The sequence below is a fragment of the Lissotriton vulgaris genome, unplaced genomic scaffold (assembly GCF_964263255.1).
Source record: "Lissotriton vulgaris unplaced genomic scaffold, aLisVul1.2 SCAFFOLD_990, whole genome shotgun sequence".
In the NCBI taxonomy this organism is placed as follows: Eukaryota; Metazoa; Chordata; class Amphibia; order Caudata; family Salamandridae; genus Lissotriton; species Lissotriton vulgaris.
In genome coordinates, this window is record NW_028255328.1 from 70,228 (window position 1) to 85,401 (window position 15,174).

The 15,174-nt window shown below is 41.6% G+C and overlaps 1 protein-coding gene across 1 annotated transcript in view; it reads left to right on the forward strand.

Annotated features, from left to right (window-relative positions):
• LOC147659165 (maestro heat-like repeat-containing protein family member 1) overlaps nucleotides 1-15,174 on the forward strand; it is a 77,602-nt gene that overhangs the window by 20,728 nt on the left and 41,700 nt on the right. Inside the window, exons 4-8 of the mRNA XM_086951925.1 lie at nucleotides 5,070-5,192; nucleotides 8,848-9,010; nucleotides 10,199-10,297; nucleotides 11,824-11,945; nucleotides 12,703-12,849. Of these exons, the coding sequence (XP_086808051.1) occupies nucleotides 5,070-5,192; nucleotides 8,848-9,010; nucleotides 10,199-10,297; nucleotides 11,824-11,945; nucleotides 12,703-12,849 (654 nt within the window). The remainder of the gene's footprint in view (nucleotides 1-5,069; nucleotides 5,193-8,847; nucleotides 9,011-10,198; nucleotides 10,298-11,823; nucleotides 11,946-12,702; nucleotides 12,850-15,174) is intronic.

Genomic DNA, 15,174 nt, shown 5'->3' on the forward strand with positions numbered 1-15,174 from the left:
GCGGCATTACTTAGGACACTTAAGCTGGATTTGGTTTGTCTCCAAGAAACACACGTTGAAGCCTCTAAGGCGTATCTTATGGACCAATTAGGGTTTGCTGTGCTGGCAAATACTAAGCAAGGGACGAAACATAGGGGGGTTGCTGTACTAGGGAGATCCACTGATATAGAGGTGTTAAGGAAAATGGAGGACCGATGGGGAAGGTGGGTAATATTGGAGATAAAAATCAAGGGGTAAAAATGCACCATAGTTTCTGTCTATGGCTCGACAGAGGATGATCCTGAAATCTTCCAGTTTCTAGACACTGAGTTGGCACTTTGGCCTGAGCCAATTATATGCTGTGGGGACTTTAATATTCATGACCCCAGTAGTTCATTTGTACATACGGGGGGGTATATGTAGGGAGAAAAAAGAGAACCCATAGGGCTCTCTCTCATTTGGTGTCAAATAATTCCTTAGTGGATCCATGGATTAAATTGAATCCAGGTATTGATTGTAGTACATTTTATTTGGCCCCCCATAAGATACTTGTTAGGCTGGATTATTTTCTGATTTCACCCTCCTTGCTGTGAGAGGCACAAATAGAAAAACAACCTCAAATTGTTTCAGATCATAGCCCTCTGATTTTAACCATTAGATTGGGCCAGGCATGCCGAAAAGATATGCAGTGGACATTTGATAGAGCCCTTTTGAAGGATGAAGGATACAAGATACACATGACAGACTGGATCAGGGCCTATTGGGAAATTAATAAAGGTACGGCTCCCGTAGGAGTGGTATGGGATGCCTTTAAGGCCGGGATACGGGGTGAGACGATGAGTTATGTGTTTTCAGCCCAGAAAAGGACACGACTTAAAATTAAGGAGGTTTACCAAAAGTTGATAAGGGTTGAGGAGGAATTGGCGCAGGATTTAAAATATAGTGCACCAATAGAATCACATCTGCTAAAAATAGTGGCTCTTAGGGCGGAAGTGGTAGAAAGTATCTAAAAAAAAGCAGCAGAGAATTATCTAACTAAGAGGGAAGCTGCTTATGAGTTAAGCGAGAAGGTAGGCCACCTATTAGCAGTACGTACCAGACAGAGACTAGCAGCATCAGACATTGGGGAGATTACGGATGTGAATGGAATTAGGGTCTCTGAAACAACTAAAGTAAGGGAAGTGTTCAGACAGTATTATGAAAAACTATATACTAGGGATAGGGTAGGAACCGCAAGAGAGGTTGAAAGCTATCTTGGCGATATTACTCCTCCGGGTATATCTGTGGAAGAAAAGGATAGATTGGACTCCCCCTTTAGCCTGGAGGAATTCCTTACGGCATGAAGCATGTTACCATCAAGTAAAGCAGCCGGCCCAGACCAGCTCCCAGTGGAGTTCTACAAAGTGTTTTACCAAGCTCTGGGAATAGATATGTTTAATGTTATGCTGGAGGCGCAGAAGGGGGATAAGATACCCGAGTCATGGGGTGAAGCGGATATCATTGTCATCCTAAAAAAAGGTAAAAACTCGACACTCCCGGGGTCATATAGGCCTATTACACTGATGAACGCAGATACTAAGGTGTACTCTAAGATACTAGCAAGAAGGCTTGCAGAGGTAATAGAGGGACTAGTAAGCCACACTCAACACAGGTTTATTCCTGGCAAAGGCACGACGCAACACATTAGGCAGGAGATTACAACTTTCGACGCTGGAGGTGTCCTGGGGGACCCTATCGCGGCTCTTTTTCTGGATGCCGAGAAGGCGTTCGATAGAGTCTCCTGGGAATACCTATGGCAAATATTAAAATGGAATGGATTGGGGAATAGTTTTATAACCGCAATGCAGACTCTGTACAAGAATCCGACAGGAAGGATCAGAGTTAATAGAGGTAAATCGGCAGCAGTCAGGTTTGGGAGAGGGACTAGGCAGGGGTGCCCATCCTCCCCATTTCTATTCGCTCTTTACCTGGACCCATTGATAAAGAAAATGGAGGGCAATGAAAGGATTCCTCCAATAAGGCTGAACGGATGCGAGGTAAAAACTCTCGCCTATGCCGACGACGTGGCCATTTTAACACCCAATCCCAGCATGGCCATAGGGGAAATTGAGTCCAAAGCACAAAGATTTGGGCAAATATCCGGATACAGCTTAAATAGGTCTAAAACTCAAATAGTATGTGACCAATATGTTGTGCTTAGTGATCAAAGAGTTGTGGACTCAGCGGTATATATGGGGGTTGCAATCACAGCTGACTTAGACTTGCTGGTACAGAATAATCTAACACCCTTGATGCTAAAGGTCAAGACGGATCTGGATCGAATGAACAATCTCCATTTGTCGTTAGTGGGTTGCACTAACGTTATAAAAATGTTAATATTGCCAAAATTTCTGTATTTTTATAGGACAATACCGTTATTTTTCGAGGTGAAATGGTTTAAAGATTTAGAAAATATGTTGAATAGATTTATTTGGGCCCAGGGCAAGACCCGTAGGGCATATCGCTTTATGTCCTTGCCCAGAGAGAGAGGAGGTTGGGGAGCGCCTGATTTCAGATTATATTACTGGGCATCGGCACTGCAATATATGCGAGGGCTGATAGGTGGGGGTGGTTTGGATTATAGAACATCAAATGATTCATCTAGGATATACTCTATAGTGCTGGGACTGGAGGTGGATAATTCTTTTCTTAAATGTATTGACTTCGCATATTACAAGAGAACCAGATTTAAGTCAGTCCAAGCCGCAATTAAAATTTGGAACGCCGTGATGAAGAGAATTGGACTGGGACGATATAATTGGTACACCAGATTTTTTAAAAATGTTTCCCTCCCAATGCAGATTTTTGGGGATACCACAATGGCGGGCTGGATGGAGAAGGGGATAATACAGATTGGGGATGTGAGGAGTACGGAGGGTGTGTTTCAATTTACAGAGCTAATGAGCAAATTTGGACTAGACAGGAGGTATTTTTTTAAATTTCTGCAGGTAAGAAGTTATTTGGGGAATAAGCAGGGTGGGAGTGTGGGATTTGGTAAGGTAGAAATATTGGAGAAAATAAGGTTAGGGGGGGACTGTTCTATTCGGAGTTTTTATGCGAATTTGTTAACAGGAAAACCAGATGATATGGACAAATATAGTGAAAAGTGGGCAGACAAGTTGGAAGGTGAGGCCAGTTGGTTCAAAGAGTCACTGGATTTAGGGCGTACTCTGCTCTGTTCAGCACCGCTGCAATCACAGCAGTACAAAACCCTCTACTCACTATACTTCACCCCAGCAAAGATAGCAAAATGGGGGGGTATCGTAGGTATCACATGCCCAAGATGTAGTTCCCCTGATGCAGACCTAATACATGTATTTGCTGTATGCCTGCAGCTACAAACAGTGATAAAAGAGATAGAGAGGTTTCTTGATGCCTCCCTGAATATCCGGATTACCCTAAAACCCCCAGAAATACTGTTAGGGAGAGTCACAGATACTAATATTAATCAAAGGGAGTTTATTTTTGTCGCAATGGCAGTTTATAGGCTCTGTATAGCCAGGGCCTGGCTCGATAAAAACCCCCCAGTAATGCAAGTCTGGCTGTCTAATCTTTTATCAACTTATAATCTGGAAAAAAATAGCTATGCCCGGAAAGGTAGAAAAGGGAGGAGATAGGGGTTAAAGATATGGGACCCCATTATATGATGGAGAGAGGGTCTGGGATTGCAGGATGAAGGTAGGAAGGCCTTGGATGAATATGTGGTAGCGGCTGCAGGAATTTGAGATGATATCAATTGATTGAAATAAGTAGGATGATTCGAAGAATTTTATGTATGATGTATGATGTAATATGTTATATGATTTGTAATGTAATAATGGAGAATGCGCGATGTAAATGTGCTAACTGTGCAATGGATAAAATAAAAATATTTAAAAAAAAAAAAAGGACTTGGCCAAACTCACAAACAAAACGGGAAAAAAATGCAATGGAGCGGGGTAGGAATACTCTGACCCCCTAGGACTGGTTGCGGGGGCCCCAGGTAACCGTGTCTTTGAAAAAATGTTTAGATTTAAATTTTTCTCTGATTTTCCAGAGGATCTGTGGCCAAATAAAAATAAAAATAAACAAGTACAGTCTCCTGTGCTTGTTTTGTTTAATTCCCTGGGCGGGTAAGGTCCCATGTTTTTTGTTTTTTTACAGAGTTTTATATAGCGCGAACCTGACCCGAATCAGGTATCAAAGCGCTTTACATAGCACCAGTTGTATTACTTGAGGGCACATTCATTTTTGCATATGCATATAGGTCAGGGGCGTACGTGGCCCACTTCCCAAGGATGAGCCAACCCTGATGTCCCCCTTTCCCGGGGCCCAGCTTTATAAAATATTGAGAGGGCAGCACATAGGCCCCTTACCGTTTTCAGCCTCGGACCCCATCTTCTGGGGTACAGATATAGGTAAGAAGGGCGAGGGGGCACGCAGACCCCCTCCCCGGGCTGATTCAAGCCCTTGGGACCCCATGGCCCGACCCTGTTACTACAGGGGAGTAACTATACCTTGTGCCCTAAGGCAACTATAACTCGCAAGGTCACCATGCACCTCACATTTTACTTCACTCGTGACATCTTCTCTGATATTATTGATGATATCAGTGCAACTTTTGCTGTCAAATTGTTGATGAGATAACAGTTCATGGTGGGGTTGAGTTATAATTACCTTAGGCACAAGTTATAGTTACTTGAGATAACTCTAGCTATAACTGCTGAATTTCTATGGTTTTGAGTGTGGAAAATCTGAACCTAACTGTAACCTCCCTATAACCTTTGGTTTTTAATGAATATATATACCCAATCTACCTTTACCTAAAGCTATCCCATTTAGTAATAACTATTACTTGTTTTCCAGCCACTCACTCCCATCCCTCCCACGGGTAGTACAACATTATAGTTGTATGTGTAGGGCTAAGATCTCGCAGTAAAGATAAGAGAGGTGGAGGCAGAGGTCTTCAGACAAAGGTTTTGGGATAAGCATTTTGCAGTATGTTGCAGTTTGTGAATAAGTTCCTGATTGACTCTGTTAATCACATGTATGAAATGTACTTTTTCTTCCAGTTAACACCCCTGAAGGAATTAGCCATTGTACATTGTATGTATACTACCATCACTCAAAGGGAGGTGACAATGAGCAACATGTTGGTGACTGCTGACACTCTGGATAGCATCTTGACGGACTCGGTAAGCAACAGGTTCTCACAGACAGATGGTGATCGTTCATTCAGTCTTGGAAAACCTCAGAACCTTCAGGGCAAAGCAGAATTACTTCTGATCATTCAGTCAGAACTTTGGTATTCCAGATAGTTCCATCATGGTCTGCAGCCGGTATGGAAAATAGCAGTGTTGCGATTGAATGGTTAACAGGGTTATAAAGATGGCCCTCTCAAAGTATCTGAAAAATTTTGCATAGGATGATTACATTGTCGCCACAATGGATGTGAGTAGAGAGCCTGGCAGAAGTAGTGCATGGGAGACGCAATGGGGCACAAAAAAGCCAAGATATTAGATAAGTCTAATCAGTTACCCAAAGGAAATAGAAGGGATTTTGTTGGATTGGGGATATCATGGGAGCTACAAGAAATATAGCAGCTCTTATAACGAGAAGACTGTCTTAGTTTTACAGTGGGCGGGAATGTAGAAATCAACAGAACTATATATCAGAATATTACATACTAGCAGCCCGTCCCGACCTTGTCCGGGTGCTTTCAGGCTTCCCCCTACCCCCGCCTGCCCTGACATTGCCCAGCAGCCCGTGCCCCCGCCCGCCCTGTCCCCCGCCTGCCGCCTGGCCCGACCCTCGCCTGGAGGTGTTCGTCCCCGTCCCCCTCCTGCCCCGAACCTCGCCTGCCCCGACATTGCCTTTAGTAACTCCCTGTCCCCCGCCTGGCCCGACATCCGCCTGCTTACCTCATTCTCCGCTCCTGAGTTGACAGGTTCTCGCCGCTCTGCTCCTCACCGCCTGTCCGCCGCCGCTCCTCCGCCACACCATGTCCGCCTCTCCGCTGGTCTCTCACCGCCGCTGGCCTGTCCGCTGCTGCTCACGTGACCACTCCTCCCCCGCGCCATGTCCGCTGAGCCTCTGACGCCGCTCCTCAACGTGAGCACGCACGTCGCGGCCGGCGCTACTTTGGGGGGACTATTTTTTTTTAATTAATTTTTTTAAATAAGGTTTTTTTTAAAGTTTATATAGCCTATAACCATCTACACACCCTGCCGATTTCTACGGTGCATCGGGTGTGTAGATTGGCGCAGTGGTTCCCGCATTTACTTGCCTCAAAGCCTGCAAGTTTCTCCTTTATTATAGTAGTATAGATGTAACAAAAAGATGTCAATATGTCACTTCTGTTGTTGGATTTTCGACACAATAAAATACACATAATCTTCACAAACGTTATTTACAAAACTTTAAGCTATTGCCATTATAAATTACAATAACTTTTATTTAAGTATTAATTATTGAAAAGAAATTAAAAGCCATTGTTATTTGTAATATCAATACATGTAAGCCACGTAAATACAACACATATTGCATTACAAATGCTATAGGTGTCACATTTGCGAAAGGTATAACTATTGGCATTGTAAATGACAAAACTATTAATTTAGCTATTTTCAAATACAAAACATAAATACAAAATTTGTAATGTACAATACCAATAGCCCAAACTTTCCTAATGCGAGACCTATTGCATTGCAAATGCTTGTTTCTAACACTTCCCTGCCACACACACACAAATACCACCACAGCCCCATATCAGCCACCACTAACCTCAAAACCTCGTCTGGGGTAGCAAGCACTTTATAAATGCAATTACAATTACACCTCGGGCATCTGGGTGTTACGCACTCCACGTACAGCTAGCTGTCCTATGTTTTTTACCCCTACATGTTCAGCACTCTGCCTTATTAACCCTTCGCATCATACACTGCCTCTGTGTTGCTCTTCCCCAACTTGCCTCTGTCCTGTAGAGGCCTCGCATAGTTTTGTAAAATTTCTCTAAGACCCTACATTTCCACTCCTGGACGTTCCTTTAACAACATATTGTAGTTTCAAACTTATGCCCACAGTGTGCATATGACCTTACACAAAACTACAATTCCCAGAATGACTTCTTTTGTTCAGGGACAGGACGGACACTGTTCTGACAGAGTCTTCTGGTAGCTGTGGCTGCCCACAGTTCTGTTGCTTCTAAGCGCTGTGCAGTCCCCCCCGAAGCCCCCTCCTCGAGCAGCTGTGTTGCTCAGACTGGGAAGGAGAGACTTTGATGTTCTCTGCACGGGCTTATTTCCTCGGGTGTAATTGCAGCCGCTGAGCGCGGCAACAGGCGGTTTAATTAGTGAGATATAATTCAGCACTTGACGCACTATTTGATGACGGCTATAAAGTGCTGTTAGCAGGCTGGGGGTAGGGAGAGGAGATGGGGGAAATAGACAAGGCGAGGAAAGTGAGGAGGCAAAGAGGGAGGGGGGAGAGAAGAGCAGAGGAGAGGTAGATACAGAAAAGGAGAAAAAGGATAGAGCGAAGGGAGGCATAATGAAAGCACCGCCTCTCTAACCTTGTGGATGCTGGTCTCTCACCGCCGCTGGCATGTCCGCTGCTGCTCACGTGACAGCCCCTCCCCCGCGCCATGTCGGCCGGTCCTCTGACGCCGCTCTGACGCCACTCCTCGACGTGAGCACGCACGTCGCGGCCGGCGCTACTTTGGGGGGACTTTTTTTTAATTAATTGTTTTAAATAAGGTTTTTTTTTAAGTTTATTTAGCCTATAACAATCTACACACCCTGCCGATTTCTACGGTGTATCGGGTATGTAGATTGGCGCAGTGGTTCCCGCGTTTACTTGCCTCAAAGCCTGCAAGTTTCTCCTTTATTATAGTAGTATAGATATAATCATTCAGTGTTTTTAAAGTCAGTTTACCTTTTGTTCGGCTCAAAAAGATATTGCAGTCTCTAAGGCCAGTATTGTGTTGAAAAGAGGTTAAATATTTCACAAACTCATTACCACTGTACAGATATTTTATAAGTAGAAAACACTAAGTTAATCCAGGTCTAGAGAATAGCCAAATAGAATTAATTATTTCTGATGATATATGACCCATGCCAATACAGAAAGCCACTAGGTCGAATAGCTCGCACCTCTCAGCCTGTACCAAGCAATACATTTGGTGCACATCCTAAATGGTATCAGTCACTTTTGGATACCTCTGCAGTGCAGAAAGACATGCATTTATAAAAAAGAAAAGCCTTTTTGATGTGAAATTAAGAAAAGACAAGAATTTCTGATATTTTGATGGACTTATTTATTCATTCATTGGGTGTACCAATATATTTATAATTTTATTATGACCCATTTTTATCCTGTAAACTTTCTTGCTGCTAGGGGTCAAGAAATCTCAGGCTACAGCCTTATGTTCAATCTGTTTTGGCAACTGCTGGTTCTACTTGGTCTATTTCAAGGAGTGATTACATTGTTGTTATTTGCTCCGCTTCTATCTTATTGATAATTGAGTCTTAGGACCTGATTAGGAGTTTGGAGTACAGCTTTACTCCATAACAAACGTGAGGGATATCCCGACCTCCGTATTACAATTCCATTATATCCTATGGATGGAACATGTAATATGGCGGACGGGATATCCGTCACGTTTGTGACGGCGTATCCCATCCGCCAAACTCATAATCAAACCGTTATTGATTTGTTCAGGCATCTCCTGTTTCACAATATTCCCTCTATACCTGATCCATGGTACTTAATACTTGTTTTGGATTTGTTTTTCTCCTCTTGTTCGTCACAAATGTTTCAAATTACCAATATTTCCTATTTTTGCATATTTAGGAGAATGCGCCTGAACTTGAAAGGATGGCTTTAATGTGTCAAATTACACTTACCAAGTGGATACCACAGTCAATATCATCTAAGATTGTAAATCTGTTTACGGTGCCTTCTATTCGAGAGGAGATTGCGTTTTGGGCCATTCATCAAATGGCAATTCAATACGGTAATTTGAAAAAATGCTATTTTGTTGTCAAACACTGTGCTCTGTGGCGGTCTACCGGATTCTACATTCATTTTAGGTCTGTCTGCCAATAGTTTTATCTGTCTATGGCTCATGTCATCACAACACTCAAATACACAGAGTGGGCTCTGAAGCATGCGGCAACATGTTCTTTTAGTTCCCTTACTTCATTGTTTGTTTAAAGTATTTCTACATTTTGTACAAAACCCATAACATTATGGTGAATTTATGCATTTTACAGTGGTGATTGAGAATGGATCAATCACTAGCATTGCATATACAATGCAAATTGAAAGTGGAAAGAAGCCACAGGGTATATTTAAGTTATTTTCCACATATATTTCAAACTGATTGTGACACTCAGAATAGAGTCCCATGCCCATGCTTTTGCCATTTCATCCCGTATAGTTAAAACAATTAATTCTTTGAGGAAGTGACAATTAATTGGAAGGAAATGTGTTGCAACCCCATGTCATAATGGTAATTCAAATAAGCTCTAAAATGATTACTTTCTGTACAGTGCTAATTAAAGAAACAAGCATCTCCGTGCTTATGCCATCAGAAGGCTTCAAAATATGGATCTCCAGCAAGAGGCCTTAGAAGTGAATGGTTGCATCTTAAATACAGGTCCACTGACAGCCACTTTTGAAAGATGCAAATGTATTGCTGCTATTTTGGTTATTATGTTCAAATGATACATATTGTTTTAGATTTGTTGAAATGTAGTAATTTCACACTGTAGATTCACATTTTAGCACCACATACCAGCACCAGATGTCCCTTACAGGTTTTGTTTCATTATGTCTCTTGAGGAAAAACTGTTAAAAACTGAAACAGCTCTACACCAACCAGCTACTTAACTATTAAGCCTTTATTTGTACAAGGATTTAGAATTTCTGTAAATGCAGCAACTTTGCTATAATGCCGAACTCCTTCATCACGTCATAAAAAGGTGCGAGTGAATCCTGGAAAAAGACAATGTGAAACGTTCTTTAATGCTTATTGCATTACGTTTTATGTTCTGCTGGGTGGAAAATATGCAAAGCTATGCATCAAGATTTTTTTACAATATGTTTCATGACCAACACCACCTTTGCAGCACACTCATCATCTTAAGTTGGTATTAGTCTTTAGTTTAATTAATATTGTTTATCCTATTTTCTCTCACAGGACCAGAAATGGAACCATATCTAGATCTGATGATCAGAACGTTCGTTCCTGTAATGAAGACGGCTTCTACAATCAACCAGAAATATTGGTTTAGCCTTGGTGTGCACCTGCGCTGGTGGAGCGGTCGGGTTCGGTTTGAGGGTTGGGAGAGTGTGGGGAGAGGACACCTTTATTAAGTTCACTTTTGTGACATTTCCTGAGAGCACCCTTCATGTAAAGAGATGCAATTTCTTATGTCTGATTGGTGCAGAGAATAACAGTCCCTATTCATCCCATTGTTTTCAACAACGGATTACTTATCTGCATTAAACTTCCATTTGTGGCACAAATCAGAACTCAACTGCAACATTGTCTGCATAATGTGTAACTCCACTACTTTCTAGTATATTTGCCAATTGAACTGGCATGCTGAGCTGCTGTGTCAAGTTTGCCGTATAATGACTGGAACACATCTCTAATCTGTATAGTGCACCTCCGGGAAACACCCTATTCTTTTCAGTAATAAAAAACTAAGGGCGTGATTTAGAGTTTGGTGGACAAGTTGTATCCTATTGTATGTGTAATAAGAGGGACGGGCTATCCCATCACGTTTGTGACGAGATACCCATCTGCCACAGCCTGAATCAGGCCTTATGTTGTGAACTTACCTCCCTAGGAAGTAGAGCATTAAAACCTGTAGAAAATGTACATCATTTCTCAGAGGTAATTGTTCACTTCAATGGCACAGACATCTTGTTGCAACCTAGAGCTCACACAATTGCAAACTAGTCACCGTGTTAAGTAAAGATTTAGACTGGTGCAAATCATGGAGTAAATATATTTTTACAATTTTTGCCTCTTGAAAAATAGAGAATGCAGGAAGCAAGATTTGCTCCCAACTAAACATTTTCAATATTAGGACAGAAAAAGGGGCAATGTGATTTCACACGTTTTGCTATGCTTAATGTAGGAAATTGAATGAATCAGTGTTTATTTAGATGTGAGATTAAAACCAGTGTAGTGTCTTCCTGCCTGATTAGCAGAATAGTGCAAAATCATTACACCACTTTTTTACTCTGGTGATATCTGAACCAGCACTTCTTTGTTGACCACATAAAATGATTCACAAAATTACTGATAAGGAATGCTTGGATGCATCCTCTTTTATATTTTTACATACTTTTTTTTATTTTGCCAAGAGGGCAAATATCGTCATACAGTAATAACTTGTGCAAAATCTGATTACTCCACTTTTATTTCATAAACAACAAAACTGTACAAACTAAATTGCTTTGTTGTTAATTGAATGTAAAAAGTACAATGGTGACACATATTCTGCCTTCCCTTCATTTTAGTTCAATGCAATGAGTTGCAGTAATGTGGAATTATCATATATTGTCTAGAATGCTTCAAAAGTGCAATAGGATGCATGATCGAAATGGATACCATTACAGTATCTATGAGAGTCTGAGAATACCTATGTGAATTGAGTCTAATACCTGCTAAAAATCATTTCCTATCAGCAGACGCATTGCACTGTTTTTGCTCAGTATGTCCTATGCACTACCAGACAAGGTGGTACATATGTAGATTAATGCAACACTTAAGCCTTTGAACTTAACTGTAATTTTTTTGTTTTTGTGCAGTCATTGAGATGTTATCAGGCCAGTTTGCTTCCAGTGTAGACACTCCTCTAGTCGCACTTTTCTTTGAAGCCTACTCAACCTGTAAGGTATTTCTTCTTGAAACCATCCCCAGTGTCCAGGAGGTGAGTTGGTAAAGTGGGGAAAGAACAGAGTGCAGTGGATGAAGGTTTAGAGCTGTTATGTTTTGTGAGATAACTGATGCATACACATTTACTGCCCCTTCCTCTGCCTTTGCATATATACTTCATTTGATGAAATACAAAAAAATATGAAATTCATTCCCTTGACCCAGACTTGTGATCTCTATTTATGTAGCTGAATAAAATGTGTAAAAAATTTTATTGAACCCGACCAAGTATAAAATTCCTATCAGGTCAGATATATAAAAAAAATCTAAGCTAAACCATGCTATAATACTTAAGTATTAGGGAACAGTAAGTGTAATAAGTATTTTTGAAAAAGAAAGTGACAGAATAAGATTCTAGGGCAATTTAATAAAATCGCAGCTGCAGTAGTGTATTTTCTATGTCTACCACAACCTGTCCATGAATAGGAGGCAGGGGAAATATATTTTTTAAAAAGAGCTGGGGAGAGGGAGAAAATAGAGAGAGTGGGTGGGGAACCCTCATCCAAATAAGACAAGAGCGAAACAAATTCATGGATAACATTTCTATTTTAGAGAATCAATTTTGTCTATTGGAATATTCTGCCAGTGAAACATACCACTGCCTTTGCATGACAGAATCACTTCCTAGTGAACAGATGTCAAGTGCAGCTGCCTCTCCAGGGAACCCTATACTTCCACATGTGGCTCATCTTATCTTAGTAGTTAATGTCTAGTGTGTGGAACTGAAAACCTGGTGCAATTTACCTTAACAGGTCTGGGGGCAGGTCATCACCACTCTGGGACATTTGGCCTCCGTTCTGCCAGAGGAGCAACTAGATAAGGAGCTTCCTTGGTTGGTCAATGAAGTTGAAAGGCTCCAGTCCCAGCTGCCTGCTGATATGGCATTTTGTTTGCTCACGGTGAGTGTGACCTTTATTTGCTGTCCATGCTTGCCACTTCAACCAATCCCAAATGATCCACTCATAATGAACACTGTATCCCATAATGAGAGATTAGCTGCAATGAAACACTACATTATTGAGAAATGAGGGTTGAATACAGAACTACAGTATTACATTGGTGAGTTAGTTACACCACAGGTGGAGTTGTGAGATGGTTCAGGACTCCATCATGTGTACATTGGGCCAACATATTGGCATTTCGCTCCCGACAGTAGCAATGTTGTGGGTATCAGAAATTTTGGGATGTAGGAAAAATGTATGATTCCAAGTTTTCCCCTTGGGTACCCCTGAGAAATAGAACCACCGCACCAATTCGGACAGTAATTCCCCGCTATTTGACACATTCATGCCTGGTAATTATTTCAGTTTTGAGCTGGTGTATTGTTTTGGGAGATGAAGGGATTACAGGGAATATAGTTTTCCAACATTAATTCCAAATACTGAACCAGCTCAATTGTGATTAGCACACAATCCATGAAGGCAGCCAGAGAAGCAAAATGCACATTTGTATTTGTTACATATGAAATCGGGATTAATAAAGGAGAAATGTGTACCAAAGCAATTGTGCTAGAATTTAAATAAACATCAACAGTGCTGAAATTTGCTTCACCTGTTGGTGTGATACTGGGTAAGTAAAATTGGTTATGGAAGTGAAATTGAGCATACTGACACTCCATCTTGATGCGTTAATCATAACAAAATAGCAGATCTTCAGTCACTAGAGCCCTGACATAGGTCCCAAGCAGTAATTGGGCTTACTAAAGCCCTAATGACCTCTTATAACAAACAGTGTGCCATTTCATTTTCTCTAGTCTGAGAGGCTGCTTACACCCTGTGAAATACAAGTACATTTACAAATGACCTTCACTAAGGAGCCCCGTGACTTTACATTGCACTCCTGGTGACCGAACATACAGGTACATCAGTGAAGTCTTAAGAGGAGCACTGGAAATGTATCATGTTGGTAATCAATAATGTTTTGGAATTATAGAATACTACTTTTAGTTGCTATAAAAACAAATATTAGCAAAGGAAAGAGTCCGTAGTTAGAGACGTGCGAACTGTATTAGCTGAAAAAGCAAGAGTGACGTAGACCTTGGTGGACACACTAGTAGAATCATTACGTCTCCAATCTGCCAATTTTCATTTCCACAGAACTATTGTTTTTGAGGCTTGAGAATTGTAGATTAATGTTGAGGATCTAAGTGGAACAGTTTCTGCTAGGTCTGAGCACTTACAGTTAAAAAGACAGGATGTTCAAATTTCCTTACAAGTCCTTCTTTTGACAGTCTCCACTTGTAATAGAATACCAGCTACAAACATAAAAACATGACAGAATTTTGTTGTATGGCATATTGACCATATACATAATTTGAGGTTGTTCCCCAAATGAGTCTTCCAAGCCTTCATTGCAGGTGATCATTCTCCTCATTAGCATCTGTGTAGCTAAATGTGTTCCTAAAACTGCTTTTAGTCGTCGCCCATCTTCTGTGTTGCAGCTCCTGCCTCCACCTTGCCTTTGATTCTCATAAGCAAACACTATCCTTTTAGGCTCCTCTGTACTCCCATGGTTCACAGTGTGCAGGGGTGCAAGAGGGACATTGAGCAATCCTGGTCCACAACTGTTAATAGTGAAACAGATGTAGCGGCACATACATGGATCCAGGTTTTAGAGGAGCACCCTAATTATGTCTGTATTTTACTATCTAACATGAACAAATGGGGAACATGTATTTCCAATAGTGTTCATCCACACATGCTACATCTAAGTGTGCCCTTTGGCTTGAGGGTGTATTTTGCTGACTTGGGATGAGACTAAATCAGTGGAGTGTGGATCACTTGGAGAAGCAGGCAGATAACTAGAGGACCTGTAGGATGAACAGGGAGAAACAGGAGGGTGAAAGGGAGGTCAAACAGAGGAGGAGGACAAGTGAACAAGACTCTCCAAAAAGTTCAGTACAACTGAATGGAGGAGGAGGAGGACCAAGATCACTAGCAGGATTAGGAACACACGGTACTGGATTTCCAAGATAATGAAGAGAAAGCAATAGCAGGAGGACCGTGGGAAAAACCTGGAGGATCAGGCAGCCAAAAACCACAGTCGACCAGGATGACTGAGACCCCACGGACATAAGGCCCAGCATGCCCAAGACAAAGAGGAGGATCAGTAAAACCAGGAGAATAAGTAGAATGAAGTAGACCAGAAGGACCTGAACCAGGAGGCCAAAGAGGAGAAGAAGTACAAGTAGCCACTTTATTAAGCGCCATAGAAGCCAGAAACTA